Here is a 16,037-nt window from a genome sequence, read left to right as displayed (position 1 = left end):
GGTGCTGGGAAAGTCTCTGTTAACTAAGAAGCCCCTGAGCTGAGGGGATTTCAGTTTCAGTGACCTGCAGGGGGCGTGTCTTACTCAGCAATTAGGAGTGGAGGGAAGCCTTCTCTGGCAGGGGGTTGTTCTCAGAACATATTCTGTGGTATCTGTAGAACAACACCACTGCATAAAGACAGAAAATTAAACCCTAGTGGTTGAGAAATGACTGCGTGTGTAAGTTTATTAGCAGTGGGGGATGCAACTTCTCTCTCAGCCACGAGGTTCCTGTTTTTCATTTACTTAAACCCATGAGGAGAAAAGCCCAGGCTGATTTTCTGAGTGAAGAGGTCCAAGAGCTGTCTGGGATATATCTCCATCTCCAGCACCTCCCAGCTCATCTTAGGGGCTTTCCTCTCCCTGTCTCTCCTCTTCTGACAGGTGGGAGAAGGGGTGGCAGACACTCCAGATGGGAATGACTCCATGACTGGCCTGTGGCTTTAGGGAATTAAAAGATCAATTCTAAATGCAATAACAATATAAATATATAAAGAAGAGGGGTCGGCAACAATCTCCAAATGGCATCGGAGGTTACTTACGCTGAGGTAAAGTTCAAGAATGCAGCACCACCACCTGCAGAGACCAAAGGTAAACTACAGACTATTTAGGGGAATGGGCTATGGAGACTTTCACTTTTGCGGCACCGTTTCCCATCTAGCCCTAGGCTAGGGGCAGAGTCTGGCTCAGGGGAATCAGGAAGCTGCTTGTTAGAGCCTTTCCCCTGTTGGTCACTGGCTGCCATCTGACCCTGAGATAATGTTGGTATAAATGAGATTTTTGCCAATACCTGGGCAGTGATGAAGGGAAATTTCTAGGGTACAGGGGATCAAGAAAAAAGTTATGGATCTGAAAGAGATTCAGGGAGGGAAATCTCCAGAGGAGATGCACTGAGGGCATTAGAGGTTAGATCATTTCAGAACCTCACTTGCATATCCACATAGAGACAAAGGGCTGAGATACAGAGAGGGGGATCTCTAGGGACACACCCGGTGTGTGTGTGGCTGGAACAGCTCAGAGCAAGGTTAAGATGTGAAGGATAATGGATGGGGTCATACCAGCAATAGAATTAGGAGAGCCCACAAGGAGGAGATATGGTATTGAAGTCTGTACCCACCAAGATGTTGGTAGCTAAAAGATTCAGGGGCCCAGGGAACGTTACGTTGCCTAGAAGAGGGGCAGTGACAGCAATTATACTGTTGTCAATACTGTTGTCAGGGCTTTTCCAGAGTACAGACAGGACCTGCAGTATCTCAGGGGCAGGCAGGGAGGAGAACCCAGAGCAGAGATTTCATGATGGCTGCCTGTCCTCTGTACCCATCATGAGAGCCAGCACTGAATTCAGGGGCACGTAATCTGCCCGGATTGGGTGCAGAATTTAATTGGGTGAATAACTCAGGGGTTTTTTGGTTCACTGGCAGATCTGAAAAAAAATCAGTTTGGGTCAAAATGAATCCATTTTTTTAAATTTTCAGCAAATTGTAAAAGTTGACAAATTCCTATCAGGTTGAGCTAAATGTTTTGTTTCTGGGCATTTTTTTAAAAGGCTAGGTGCATAAAACAGGTGGAGTTGGTGGTGCCCCCTCCTTCAGTGTAGTTCTTAGGGCACTCACCTGAGAGGTGGGAGACCCAGATTCAATTTCCTCTCTACAACAGGTATTTGAACCTTGGTTGCATCACCTCATGTTTACCCTAACCATTAAGCTGTAGAGTCATTTTCTCAGTCTGGTCTAATGACTGTGTGTTTTTCACAGAGAGGAAGAGTTTCTGCAGGAGAGACTGAAAAGAACTCTACTCCTAGAATACATGATTGCCCCGTTGTGAGGGGACTCCCCTGGCAAGGGGCAGCCCTAAGTTCAAGTCCTTATCAATAAGTACTAGTTAGTTCTTTATACAAACTGAAACAGTTTCAACAGGGACAAGTGAGACACCCATCCCTGATGAGCCGGATGGTTAGGAGAGGGAGAGGCTGGGATCAACTCCCTGTTCTCAAACAGCAAGTCAGATATGGGTCTTCCATGTCCAAGGGTGAGTGCCCTAACCACTGATCCAAAGGTTATAAGGGGGCACCTCCTCTGCTGGCTGTTTTGTGAATGGTACCTGTGACGGGTTGGATCACAGAAACCCCCTTGGGGCTGCCAACTGATGTGCCAAGACTACTTCTGCCCTTGCTTTCTTTGCCAGCTTGGAACTCCAGAACCCTGCCTGGTTGTGCCAGACACGCTTGCCAGCTACAAACACAGATCCAGGTTTGAACCACGTCCCACAAACTGCAAGCTTAACTGAAAGCAGTTTAAAAAGTGTTCTTGTCTCAGACACTCAGATGCCCAACTCCCAATGTGGTCCAAACCCCAAATAAATCCGTTTTATCCTGTATAAAGCTTATACAGGGTAAACTCATAAATTGTTCGCCTTCTATAACACTGATAGAGAGATATGCACAGCTTTCCCCGCCCCCCCAGGTATTATTAATTAACCCAGAGTGTGTATTAAGTAAAAAGTGATTTTATTAAATACAAAAAGTAGGATTTAAGTGGTTCCAAGTGATAACAGACAGAACAAAGTAAGTTACCAAACAAATTAAAATAAAACATGCAAGTCTATGCCTAATACAGTAAGAAAACTGAATACAGATAAAATCTCACCCTGTGAGACCCCAAGCCTTCATTCCTCCCAGCCTGACTCAAAGGAAGGCCTGCAAGCAAACAGAGCCATCCACAGTCAATTGTCCTGGTTGATGGGAGCCATCAAGTTTCCAAACCACCATTAATGGCCCACACTTTGCATAATTACAATAGGCCCTCAGAGTTATATTTCATATTTCTAGTTTCAGATACAAGAATGATACATTCATACAAATAGGATGACCACACTCAGTAGATTATAAACTTTGTAATGATACCTTACAAGAGACCTTTTGCATGCAGCATATTCCAGTTATATTATATTCACACTGATTAGCATATTTTCATTAAATTATATAGAGTGCAACGTCACAGTACCCTAGTCCCCTTCTGAATCTAGCTCCCTGAAAAAAATATATTAAATTAATCAATATTTTTTGTTAGACTGAAACAGCATTTTTTGGTGAATAAACTGTCATCCAAAAATATTTGCCCAGCTCTAGAGAAGAATAGAAATGAGAGAAGAAGGAAACAAAGGCTGAGTAGAAGAGATGGGCTTGAACCAAATCTCTGGAGACTTTAAGTATCTGAGATCTGAAACTGGATCCAGTTTTGTGCCTCATGCCTATCTCTGCTGAAAAGTAACTAACATTTAATGATCAAAAATTGAAAATTGTTATTGCTATTAACAAATGTTGTATATAATTATGCAAATTTACTAGGCACTTTACAAACATCAGAGATGTTCCCTGCCCCAATGACCTTACAGCCTAACTGGCTGCTCTGAACACGCTACAGGTGAAGACAAGACAAACAGCAATGTAAGGAAGAATACTTCAGAAGCAGCAACATGTAGCGCGACCATAAAGGAGGAGAAGTTAGGAGGGGTTTCTAGAGGAAGGTAGTGGAACCTGAGGCAGACTGAAAACAATCCACAAGTCAGAAGCTGCATGGGAGAAAGCACAAAGCGGAATGTGCAAGAAGGATCTATAGGGAGATGACAAGCGTGTGTGGATCAGCAGGAATAGAAGGGAGTACCATATAGGGAGGAGGTGCAGGCTGGTCCATATTTATTTGGATATAGAAATTGCTCTGCCCTGTGGGTCTCCATCCCAAGCTGCAAGTCCTTGAGCACAACCCCACGATGTGGCAGGGTTATATACACGTATTCAGTGCTGTCAAGGATATTTGCAATCTGACTTTGCAGCTCTGCCCTCAGATTTGCCAACCTCAGCTGCCTTGACAGAGAACTGCCTGGGGTCCTTCCCTGCCTGCTTCAGGAAAGGAGTCACAGAAGCCAGACATGCATGCACAGTTGAGGTGACTGACTCACTGACATTGTGCTGTCATTGAGGCTCGGATGTACTGTACTCAGATGTTCCTCCTGCCCTCACTCGTGCTCCTGTCAAGATGAGCTAGTGCTAGTTTAATATTCCCCCATGTCCTGTTCCAAAGGCATTTGATGAGTCTGCTCTTGCAGGTGAACATTGGGAGGTTCCAGGGCATGCTCAAACACTGCTGCCAGTAACGTGGGGGGTGCCTAAGGGACCCTGGATTGATCATAGCTAGTACATTACTTTCAGAGAGCCGTAGAAATATCCAGTGGCAGATTTAGAGTTAGTGGGGCCCTGTGCTCAGCTTCATTTTTGGGGCCCTACTTCGCATTTTTCATTTTTTTCCTGCATTCTTCACCTGGGGCTCAGGGCTGGGGGTGCAGGGTTTGGGTGGGAGTTAGGGTTTGGGAGGGTGCTCAGGGTTGAGATGCAGGGTCTGGGAGGAAGTTAGGGTGTGGGAGCGCACTGGGGCTGGCGGTGCAGGGTCTGGGTGGGAGTTAGGGTGCAGGAGGGGGCTGATGGTTGGGGTACAGGGTCTGGGAGGGAGTTAGGGTGCAGGAACAGGCTGGGGATGGGGGGGTCTGGCCTGGAGTTAGAGTGTGGGAGGGGGATCAGGGCTGGGGCAGGGGATTGGGGTGCGGAGCACTTACCTGGGGCAGCTCCCATTTGGTGCAGAGGGTGCAGGTGCGGGGAGTTCAGGTGGCTCCGTGCGGCCCTGTGCTTGCCCTGCAAGCACCACCCCCTGCAGCTCCCATGGGCTGCAATTCTCCGAGCCGCCTCCGCCCCCCACCTCCCGCTAGGCAGGGCTGGAACACAAGGGCTTTAGGGGCTGCAGCCCAGGGCTAAGTGGGCCCTGGAGACCTGGGCTGCAGCCCCTAAAGCCCCATCCCCTTTCTGAATCTGGCCCTGCAAGCACGGGCTGGAGGACTCAGGAGGAGCAGGGGCAGCCACGCAGCTGGAGAGAAGCGGTGGCTTCCCCTTCAAATCGCTGCTTCTCTCCGTTCCCAGTGCTCCCGCCACCCACACCTTCTGCCTGCTCCTCTGAGGCTGTGGGTGAGCCTCCCTCCCTGCTCTCCTGCTCCCCACAGCTTCTATCCCCGCAGCCCCTCTCCCGTGGAGCAGCCCCCCCACAGGGGGTGCACCAGTGCTGAGCTGCCTTAGTGCCTGGCCCTGGGGCCCCCTGTTGTTGGGGGGCCCCATGCCAGAGCACTGTGTTTCATGGTAAATCTGCCCCTGGAAATATCCACCAATGCTATTGCAGTGTTGTCTCTCACAGAGTCAGGGCCTCTCTAGATGACTTGGGTGAGTAATTAGAAGATAACGGGTGTGACTAAAGTGCTGGCTGCTGCTCTAGTGCTCATGGATAATTACTTTGGTCATGTTGACCCCATGGTCAATGACAACAAAGCTGAACATAGGGTGCCTGTCTTCTAGTCACATTCCCAGGATTCTCTGCAGAGTGTCCTGGTGTGTGTAGAGTGGTATAGTGAGGGCCTCCCATGAGTGGGGCTGGTACTAGACAGACAACTGGCAGAGACACAGGAAGATGGGAAGAAGGAGGCAGCAAATAACTACCCAGCAGCTCCACTGCAATGGCAACTGCTCCAGGGGACCGTCAAAGACTGATGGGGGTGAGTTTCATGTTGCCCAGCTATCCATGGTGCAATGGAAGAGAACCCCCAACATCCTCCTTGAGAAGCTTGGAAACTCCTAAATAGGACAATGTGCTGGAGGGGGCTCTCAGGAGCTGCATGTTAAAATGTCAGCATCAGAGGGAAGAGAATATTGGGGTGTTTTCCCTGCCTCTGATGGAGAAGTTTTACTTCCTTTTTGTCTACTGCTGAGCCAGCCACTCAGATACCGCCACAGTGATAGATATGAAGGTAGGTAGATCCTACCAGAGATGACTTATCCAAAGGGCTTATAAAAGTGCATCGGAACAATCACTATTTTACCTTTGGAATGGGGCAGAAGGGAGCGGAGTCAGGGATTTAAAAATCTTCCAGAGGAGGAGGCCTCCTGATCTTCCCTGCAAAGATCATGCATAGACACAACCACACGCCCCCAGTTAATGAGCACAGTGTACAGGGCCTCCCGGGGGGGGGGGGGGAAATGGGGCAATTTGCCCCAGGCCCCGGACCCCGCAGGGGCCCCCGGCCCTGCCTCTGCCTTCCCCCATCCCCCGGCGCCTCAGTGCTGCAGCGGCGTAGCTCCGGCAGGGCCTGAGCTCCTCCCACTGAGTCAGAGCCGTGTGGTAAGGAGATGGGGCTGCAAGCTCCGGTCCCGCTGGAACCACGCCGCTGCAGCGCTGTCCAGGGGCCAGCGCAGCTCCTGCACGCGGCGCGCTGAGGCTCCGAGAGAGGGGAAGGTGGCAGGAATCACACCCCAGCTCCAAGCATAGACTGAGCACATCTCTTCAGGTATTCCAGCTCCATGTTAGCTGCAGGGAACAGAGAACTAAAGCTTTCCACACCCTAGATTTTTTGCAACAAATCCATAGCCAACCAGGACTTGATGGTGGTCACTCTGCTGCATCTGGCCATTTGGCATTTCATACCAACATCAGGGGTAGAACCCAGATTCATCAGCTTCCGCAGCACAGCCTGCTGCTTGTTGAACTAAGGAGAATTCCTACGTGCCAGTCAAGTCTCAGTCCCCTTTCCTCCATGTTAATTGGGTGAGTTATGCACCAGTTTTCATAATGGCCAGAGAAGTCCCTTTGATGGCCATTACAAACATTTTCACTGTATTTCTTGTCCATTTTTCTCATGAAAAGAAAACCACTAGATCTGGATTATTTTCTATAGGGTCTCTTTTGATTAAGCAGTTGTGCATATGACTCACTGTCTAGGACTTCATCTCCCAGAGGAGCGCCTCAGGTTTATTATTTTTTTCCGGCCGCCCCCGCAGGTTTTTGTTGGTTTTTTTTTGCTTGGGGAGGCAAAAAAGCCAGAGCCGGCCCTGCGGGAGGCACAGCCTTCCCTACCCTAAAGCTCATTCAGCAGTTTGAGGCTTGCAGACAGCTATTTAACACAAAGAGCCAAGCTGTTATCTTTCCCCTTAGGGCTACCATCCCTTTCACTTCTCAAATGCCAAATTATAGTCTACATTTAATTTCAGTGCCATGGGGAAATTCATGTCAGGGGAGGGTAGCTTCATTTAAAATTAGCCACTTTAGATTAACAGTGATAGAGCCAAGAGAGCCATGGGGGAGGGATCACATGAGAAGAGCAATATCCTACACCACCTACCTCCTTCCCAACCCTACCAAGGGAGACTCCCCTCCCCTGCATTCCCCGAGGCTCCAGAGGGGTTAATTCAGTGGTTCTCAAACTTTTGTACTGGTGACCCCTTTCACATAGCAAACCTCTGAGTGCAATCCCCCCTTATAAATTAAAAACACTTTTAAATATATTTAACACTATTATAAATGCTGGAGGCAAAGCGGGGTTTGAGGCGGAGGCTGACAGCTCGCGACCCCCAGTAATAACCTTGTGACCCCCTGAAGGGTCCTGACCCCCAGTTTGAGAACCCCTGGGTTAATTTAATTTTAGCACCATGTGTCCATTCACATGCATGTGCTATTTTGAGCATTTCAGTTTTCACAACATAGGCTCATCCCAGATTCTGGAACAAGCTCAAATGCTCAGTTTGTGGAGTATGTACATAAGCTATACTAAAGACAAACCCACAGTAACTGTCTCCAGTTTGTGAGGGACCCCATGGAGCCAGTCTCTAGGAAACAGATACATTCATGGAGGTTAAGTCCATTAATGGCTATTAGCCAGGATCTGTAAGGAATGGGTGTCCCTAGCCTCTGTTTGTCAGAGGGGGAGATGGATGGCAGGAGAGAGATCACTTGATCATTACCTGTTAGATTCACTCCCTCTGGGGCACTTGGCATTGGCCACTGTCAGTAGACAGGATACTGGGCTGGATGGACCTTTGGTCTGACTCAGTACGACCATTCTTATGTTCTTATGTTCTAACCTAAACGAACCCAAAGTTATGGAGACAGATATGAGTCAAGGAAGCCAGCAGAGTATCAGAAATCTGGAAAAATCTCTGACTGGATGGGCTCAGGCGTTTGGTCACAAGCTGAGGTGGTTCAAAAGTTTTGGATTTTTTTTAAGCTGGATTTTTTTATTGTTTCTTTAAATAATCAAACACAGCAAGCAGCAAATATTTGGCCACACACTTCTGAAACCCCAAACCATGTTCAGGTTTTGGCAGACTAATTTCAGCTTTTCAATTAAAAAAACCACAACAAATTTTGAAGGAAAGCAGACATTGTCCGTGATTTTTTTCTGCTTTTTAAAAACCCCTAGTTTTCGATCCAAAAAAAGTTTTGACGGAAAATATTTGTCCAACCCTTTTAGCACTAGCTGATGCTGAGAACCAGTGATACCTTGTAAAGGTGACTTGAAAAGAAGTTTTCTCAAAACTGGGTTTGTGCCAAGATGTGGAAGGTTTTTAAATGTTTATTTTTCCCAGGGCCGCCCGGAGGGGGGGGGGGGGGGGGACGACGACGTACAAGTGGGGCAATTTGCCCCGGGGCCGCAGAATATAGTATTCTATAGTATTGCAACTTTTTTTTTATGGAAGGGGCCCCCAAAATTGCTTTGCCCCAGGCCCCCTGAATCCTCTGGGCAGCCCTGCACTGACAGTGTAACAGCTAGTGGGAGCTGAGGAGAAAATGTTTTTTTTCCCTCAGAAAATGAAAGCAGACACTACCCGTGACCATTTTTGTTTTGTCAAAAAACCAATTTTCTATTTAAAAAAAAAAGTTTCAATGGACAATTTTCAACCAGCCCCAGTAACTATCAGTGTACTCACTGTGTATTTTAGGAATGATATATACACTTTCTCAGCAGAGTGCATTATCAAGAGCCTTGCTTCTGACCCTGTTACCCTGCTGCTGCTGCTGCTGCTATTGGGTGACTTGAGAATTACAAACTGAACAAGGAAAAAAAATTGAGTCTCTCTAGACCCAAACTTAAACTATTACAGCCTCTGAAGGGACCTTCACCAGATATTAGCACTCCAGCTACTTTACCCTTCTCCTGCAATGAGTGTTGCTGCCTCCAATCCCCTCCCTTATTCTCCATGCCCCTGTGTGCCTCCAGTGCTCCTTACTGAGACCTGGAGCAGCCAGCCCCTCAGTGAGTTGTTTCCCTCTCCTTCCCTCTGTGTGTGACCCATTCCCCTCCCTACTCTGGCACCTCCCTGATACCTCGCAGTAGGGAAGAGACAGGACTCAGATGTATTGTATCTAGAAAGGATTCTTTAGCGAGGCAGCTGGACACAGATAAGACCATCCTGTGGTTCTCCCTGATTCTCAAACTCCCACACTGGCTAACAACTCTGGGCTGCCTAGTGTCCCAAAATTCTGCTCTTCTCTTCTGCCGACTAAATAAGCCCAGTTCCCCCAGCCTCTCCTCATAAGTCAAGTGCCCCAACCCCCTAATCATTTTCATTGCCCTCCACTGGACTCTCTCCAATTTGTCTATGTCCTTTCTGTAGTGGAGGGACCAAAACTGGATTGCATCCAGTTTTGGTCCCTCCACTACAGAATGTGTTTTGGGGGCTAGGGGTTTCTACAGATATGGCCTCAACAGTGCCAAATAGAGGAGAATAATTACTTCCCTTGATCTGCTGGCCATGCTCCTACTAATGCAGTCCAATACGCCATTAGCCTTCTTGGCAACAAGGACACACTGTTGACTCATATCCAGCTTCTCGTCCACTGTAATCCCCAGGTCATTTTCTTCAGAACTGCTGCTTAGCCAGTAGGTCCCCATCCTGTAGCAGTGCATGGGATTCTTCTGACCTAAGTACAGGACTCTGCACTTGTCCTTGTTGAACCTCATCAGATTTCTTTTAGCCCAATCCTCCAATTTGTCTAGGTCACTCTGAATTGTCTAGGTCACTTCCAATTTGTCTAGGCCATCCATGAACTTGCTGAGGGTGCAATTCATCCCATCATCCAGATCATTAATGAAGATGTTGAACAAAATCAGCCCCAGGACAGACCCCTGAGGTACTCCACTTGATACTGGCTGTCAACTAGACATCGAGCTGTTGATCACTACCCATTGAGCCTGACGATCTAGCCAGCTTTCCATCCACCATGCCCCTCAAACACGTAACCTCAGTCCCCAATACCTGTGATTGGAATATTTGCTCACTATAGGGGCTTGAGTTGGGGAGTTTGGCTTGGAATTTGAGCTTCAACAGAGGGGTCATCACCCAGAGTTCTAATTGGTCCTATCTCTAAGATCATTTTAACTCTTGAATAAGGGTTGATATTTGGTCTCTGCATGAAGTTTTTCATTCAGCTGCTCACATCTAGCAGACAGGGCTACTGTCAACAGAACTGACTGTTTTGGGGGCTAAGGGTTTCTTTGCCTTTAGTACCTCCAGAGAAGAGCACAGCGCAGAGTGCACTCCAGAAGCCCACGTGGCGATTCCTGTGGTTGGTCTCAGCACTGTTGCTGTTGCTGTGTGTCTCTCTCCTCATTGCCCTCATTGGTAAGTATATACTGGTTGATTATCCAAGAGGGAGAGGAATTGTTTGAGGAGGATGCCTGAGGGAGGAGAACTGGGAATAAAGGAGATAAAATTAAGCAAAGAGGAAAATATCCTGCTGGACAATCAGGAAACAATTCCCAGCAGAGGTGTTTGTTAGACTGTGGAAGAGTCTTCTTGAGGACAGGGTGGGAGCCCAAAGGTTTGGGCCCGGAGAAAGCCCTGAAGAATATATTGTTGGGAACAGTCCTTGTTTGGCTGGCAAAGGGGGAAAGGTGAGTGGCTGGACAAGATTAGAAATGGGCAGCAAGCAATATGGTCACTTGAGAAAAGTATGTCTGGGATATGAGGGAAGGATTTGGCAGTGGGAGGAGGTGCGTGATAAATGTCCAGAGGATCAGGGATGTTAACTAGCAATGGTAGGGTGTGAGATGCTCAGAAGGATCAGGGGAAAATATCTAGAGCCGTATCAGGGCATCAGTTCTAATCCAACTCTATGTCATGTAGACTGGATGAGTTGAGGGATCAGGAAATGGGGTTCTGAGCCTTTCCCTTCCCTTCTAGAGCATCAGTTCTGTTCCAGCTTGTGGGGTCCAGGTGACCCAAACGGATTGGGGGATGGGATACACAGCCTTTCAGCTCCAGGACACTGGTTCCAATTTGGCTCCAGTTCAGGCAGAGTGGATGGCTCAGGGGAAACAAGATACAGAGCCTTTTACATCTGGGGCACCAGTTCCTAGAAGTAATTTCTAATCTCTTATAACTTTTTTACTTATGATCCAAGTATCTTTAAACATGTCTAGGGCACTTGTCCTCAGTAAGGATATCATCCTCATTAACAGTCCTGGAAGGTGCTGTGCACCATCAGTTCACTGACTTCAGTAGGAATTGAGGGTGCGCAGCACATCAGAGGATACGGTCACATATCTATGGAGAGATCAACTAGTCTATTTTTAAGCCTCAACTTTTGTTTTAAATGGAATGTATCTTTCTGCTCACTGAGACAGCTCAATTAACTCCAACCTACCAAAACATTTGGGGTATAACTAACCATGAAAAATTTCTGCTGTAACCCCTAGACTGCTGCTTCTCCATTAGATCACTCAATGCATTTCTTAAGCTGCTTCACCCTCTACGCACTCCTTTCAACTAGCAACACTTCAAGAAGTGGAAATCAGGTGCCTAAATAAATTAGTAGCCCATATCAGACTTAGTCATAAAGTTAGCAAAAATAAAGTATCTTATTTATCAAGAACAAAAACAAATATTATCTAACATGGAATTGGAAGCATTAAAGAAATCGTTTTATGCATAGAAACCACTCATCTTACCTTGTCTGTGTAAGTCTGTCTTGAGCTTCTTAATTATTTACAAATATACAGGCAGATTGTGCTGTGACCTGCCCGTGTCTGGTGTCACTGCTCAGCACCAACCCCTGTTGCTGGGTTACTGGGATGGCTTATGGAGTCCCTCACTCTCTCCGAGGAATCTTTCTCCTCCAGAGCCCACCACAATCTACCTACGAGGGGAGCTTCTGGGACCAGGGACACACCAAACTGAGCTCCCCTCAGCATCTTCAGGTTCCCTCCTCAGGTTCAATCCTTCCTGAGTTAGCCCAGCTCTCCAGGCAAGTCTAGCCAGACCTTCTGTCTGACCCCCACACCCTCCAACTTCTGGTTCCCTTGACAGCCCTGTCACCATTCCCAGATGTCTCTCTCTTGATCCACTCTCCAACATCACCTTGACCAACTCCCAAGAAGCTCCACACCCCCTGGTGATGTCACCAGCCTCGGCAGTTCTTTCACAGGGAGCTGTGGGGAAAAGCAAGAGTTTTCTCTCTGCTTTAATCTCTCTAACTATAGTCAATTCTAGGGGCAGAGTTGCTTCTAGAAAATGGGCATTGTGTGGCCTCTGAGTTCTGAAAGACGCATTTGCGTGAATGCCGTTTCTGCAGTTAAAGGAGTCGTGTCAATAAGTTACAGCAAGAAGATACCCAGACTCCACTGATTTCTCCTCCATTGGGAAACCAACCTACTAGGCCCTGACATCTGCTACTGCTTGGATGAGGGGTACCAGTATTAATAACCTGTTGCCTAGCCACATTCACCCTGATCTTTCCCCTGTGGGTCAGAGGCTCTTTTTGCAATACTGATTAAGATCGGTTGGCTTATTCTGGTCAATCAGTATATCTGGTCCCCACCACCAGCAGTGATATGAAGAGAGCTGAGCTGCCCTATTGAGCCAGGGAAGGTGGTTGTTGGCACTTGTGACAATAATGGAAACTTACAAAGGGGCAGCCACATTGGGACAGTCCATGGCCAGGAGATGAAGAAATCAGGTTGCACCCAGGCAGGGGAGAAGGAGGATAGAGTTGGATCCCTTCTCTTTTTTTCCTCTCTTGTTTTCCAGTCACTCTACTCAAGGGAACTGGAGGCTGTGAAGAGCACAAGGCCCTGCCCCAGAGTTCTGCAGAGTGGCATTGTGTCCTGGGGAGAGCTGAGGAGAAAGGTCAGTGACACTGAAAGAGAGAGAGGGAGGGAGGGATTAACCCCAGCATCATCGTTCTGGGTTAGGGGCCTGATTCACACCCAGCTCTGGATCAACACGGGGCCGGAGGGACTGATGTATGGGGGAGAGGATGGGAACAAAATGAAGTCTGTACAGATTGACTGAGTGAGGGCTAAGAGGAGAAATAGCGACGTTCTACAAGTCCAGGCAGAGTGTGAACAACAAGGAGAGGGAGGGGTTAGCTGAGAGTGGTCACAGGAGGGAGGGATAAAGGGGAGCAAAAGAAACTTATTTCAGGATGGGGATGAGGAAACATTCCCTACCTTTGAGGGCCTATTAGACTATTCACGAGTCTCCCCAAGGAAAGGGGTTGAACATTAACTGAGTCATTTTACCTTTTTCTAGATGTCAGTTAACACGTTCGTCTACACTGGGTTTATTGACTGTCTGAGCTAACATGTTCTAACAACGCATCTTCTAGCCTAGTCTAGTTTTCCATCTCTCATTATTACGAGTTCTTCTCCTTGACTTTCTCTTCCCTCAGGGCAAGTCTGGACATGCTGCCCCATGGGCTGGAAGCACTTTCAGTCCAGCTGCTACTACTTCTCTATAGACACCATGAACTGGAGTGACAGTGAGACAAACTGCACAGGAATGAGTTCCCACTTGGTGGTGATCAACACAGGAACTGAGCAGGTAACTCTCTGGGGATTAGACTCTTTGGGGAGCTGAGTATTCAGATCTTTAGAAGACCCCATGCGCCCCTGGTATTTGGGGTCTATTGAAGGTGAGCTGGGAATTCAGTCTCCCTGTTCATTCAATCATGGGATTTCCCAGCCATCACCTTCTCTCTCTCTCATGCGCATGCATACATGTGCTACAGGGACTCCTGCCCACTACTGTCAACTCAATGACTGAATGTGGGCAATTAATTTGTAATTTTTTTTCAGGATTTCATTTTAAATTGGATAAAAAGAACTGTTACATCCTTCCAAAATAAGAATTACTATATTGGTCTGACAGATCAGGCACAGGAAGGCCAGTGGCACTGGGTGGATCAGACTCCATATAATGAGACTGCAGCGTGAGTATCTCCTGTGATGGAGACCAGTTACTGTCTTCTCCTTAGTCCCACAGGTTAACATAGAGTAACAGTCGTGCAAGGGGGTGAGGGTTGCAGGGAGGGCAAAGGAGCTCCGGTCGTACTGTAGCTACAAGTGCTTCTTGTCCAGTAAAGAGCAGCTTTGTTGGGGGAACATGAGCAGGTTCTATAAATCCCTTTTAAGGAAACAGTGTAGAGCCTGGTAGGAGAATCTTTCGGGTTAACTAAAGGGTTTAATTTGCCCCCTTCTTTCATCCTCACCTGTTACAAGTTGTTCAACTCTTAAAACTCATACCAATATGTATCTCACACATGGTTCTTACAGATTCTGGAGACAAGGTGAACCCAGTAATAGCAAAATGGAGAACTGTGCTGTCATGCATGTAAAGACAAATGCAAATAGGAAGAATTGGAATGACATTCCGTGTTCCACTACAGTAAATAGAATTTGTGAAACTGATGCAACAAGGTTTTGAGGAACGAAACCCCGTCCAGGACGTGAAGCCAGAAAGAGAGAGCGCCCATCCCTGGCTAGAGGAAGCTGAGCGAGAGATCTGATTGGAGGGTTTGGTTCAGATGTGGGACTTGTGCTGTAATTATGGAGTGGAAGGTTACTGTGTTTAATGGTTCAAACTCACCCATATGCACAAAAGAATTTTGAAAAAAAAATTGGTAAAATGTTCTGAAGTGGAAAAGGGGTAATTTTCAGCAGAACTCTGTTTATGATGTCACAAAGGTGGACTATGCCAGCACCCAACACTTCTGGAGGACCTGGGTTGGTAAGGGCAGGGCCCAGTGGCTTTGGCCTTGAAAGAGCTGAAGAGAGAGTTACTATTCACAATTAACCCACTCAGTGCTGCTAAAGTTAATAACATCCCATGTAAAGTCATCGCTTCCAGGGTGCTAATGTGTCAGTCCCTGCGGAGATCAGTGCTGTAAATGGGGAGTCTCTCATCCTGTCCCTGCAGTCCTTGCAACTGCAGTTTCTAATGGGTGTTTCAGCTTTCAGGATAACGATGCATGAACCAAACCCAAACTTTAGAGCTGCTGCTGTTTCATTCTCACTGCAAACAGTGTGTCTGCACATCCATCAGGGACGGGCCAAAGGGACACATTTTATAATTGTTACATGAAAAGACCTTTGTGCGTCTGCAGGTCAGCAGAATTTAAGCCCAGAAGTAAGGTGTCTCTATGCCACAAATCCAGATGCATACAGCCTCATTGTCCTGTAACCCAGTTCCAACATACACCTCTACCCCGATATAAAGCGACCCGATATAACACAAATTCGGATATAACACGGTAAAGCAGTGCTCGGGGGGGAGGGAGGGGAAGTGGGGCTGCGCACTCCGGCGGATCAAAGCAAGTTCGATATAACGCGGCTTCACTTATAACGCGGTAAGATTTTTTGGCTCCCGAGGACAGCGTTATATCGAGGTAGAAGTGTATACCTTGGGCAGGGCCGTCCTTAGGATTTATAGGGCCCTACGTAGTATTATTAAACTGGTGCCCCTATGCTCCATTGAAGGCGGTCACCAGCCGGTGCCGCTGACTCCAGTGTGTCGAGGGGGCACAGCCACCACCCCCGCCCGCGGATTCCCAGAATCCCCCCCATTACTGACACACACACAGCTTCGTATGCAACAGACTCTGCGGCAGTGGCTCAAGGCAGGCTTCACGCTGTCACATGGGGCTGCATCTTGCCAGAGCCCACAGCCCTCCTGCAGCCCCTCGCCAGTCCTGGCTCACCACGAGCATTTTGACAGGAAGTACCAAGCAGTAATAACAACAAGTCAACAACAGTAATACAAGTGTGTATGTGGGTGCGTGATGGAGACCAAGCGGCGCGGGCAGGCAAGGTCCAGGGAGGGACTCTGCTCTGGGCAGCAGTGGGCCAGGCCG

At 47.8% G+C, this 16,037-nt stretch overlaps 1 protein-coding gene across 2 annotated transcripts; it reads left to right on the top strand.

Annotated features, from left to right (window-relative positions):
- The first annotated feature begins 308 nt into the window (after positions 1-308).
- On the top strand, positions 309-14,973 carry LOC117884757 (C-type lectin domain family 4 member E-like). Of its 2 annotated transcripts, XM_034785506.1 has the most exons (6): positions 309-630; positions 10,412-10,528; positions 12,935-13,033; positions 13,578-13,729; positions 13,984-14,117; positions 14,461-14,973. In XM_034785506.1, exons 1-6 carry the CDS (start codon positions 561-563, stop codon positions 14,609-14,611), a joined length of 723 nt encoding a protein of 240 aa, XP_034641397.1. In that variant the 5' UTR covers positions 309-560; the 3' UTR covers positions 14,612-14,973. The 2 variants fall into 2 exon arrangements, with proteins under 2 accessions (XP_034641397.1, XP_034641407.1); XM_034785516.1 differs by lacking the exon at positions 10,412-10,528.
- The last annotated feature ends 1,064 nt before the right edge of the window (positions 14,974-16,037 follow it).

Source organism: Trachemys scripta, chromosome 1, assembly GCF_013100865.1.
Source record: "Trachemys scripta elegans isolate TJP31775 chromosome 1, CAS_Tse_1.0, whole genome shotgun sequence".
Classification (NCBI taxonomy): domain Eukaryota; kingdom Metazoa; phylum Chordata; order Testudines; family Emydidae; genus Trachemys; species Trachemys scripta.
The sequence above is the reverse complement of the archived record's forward strand: the minus strand, read 5'-3'. Positions and strand labels throughout refer to the sequence as shown.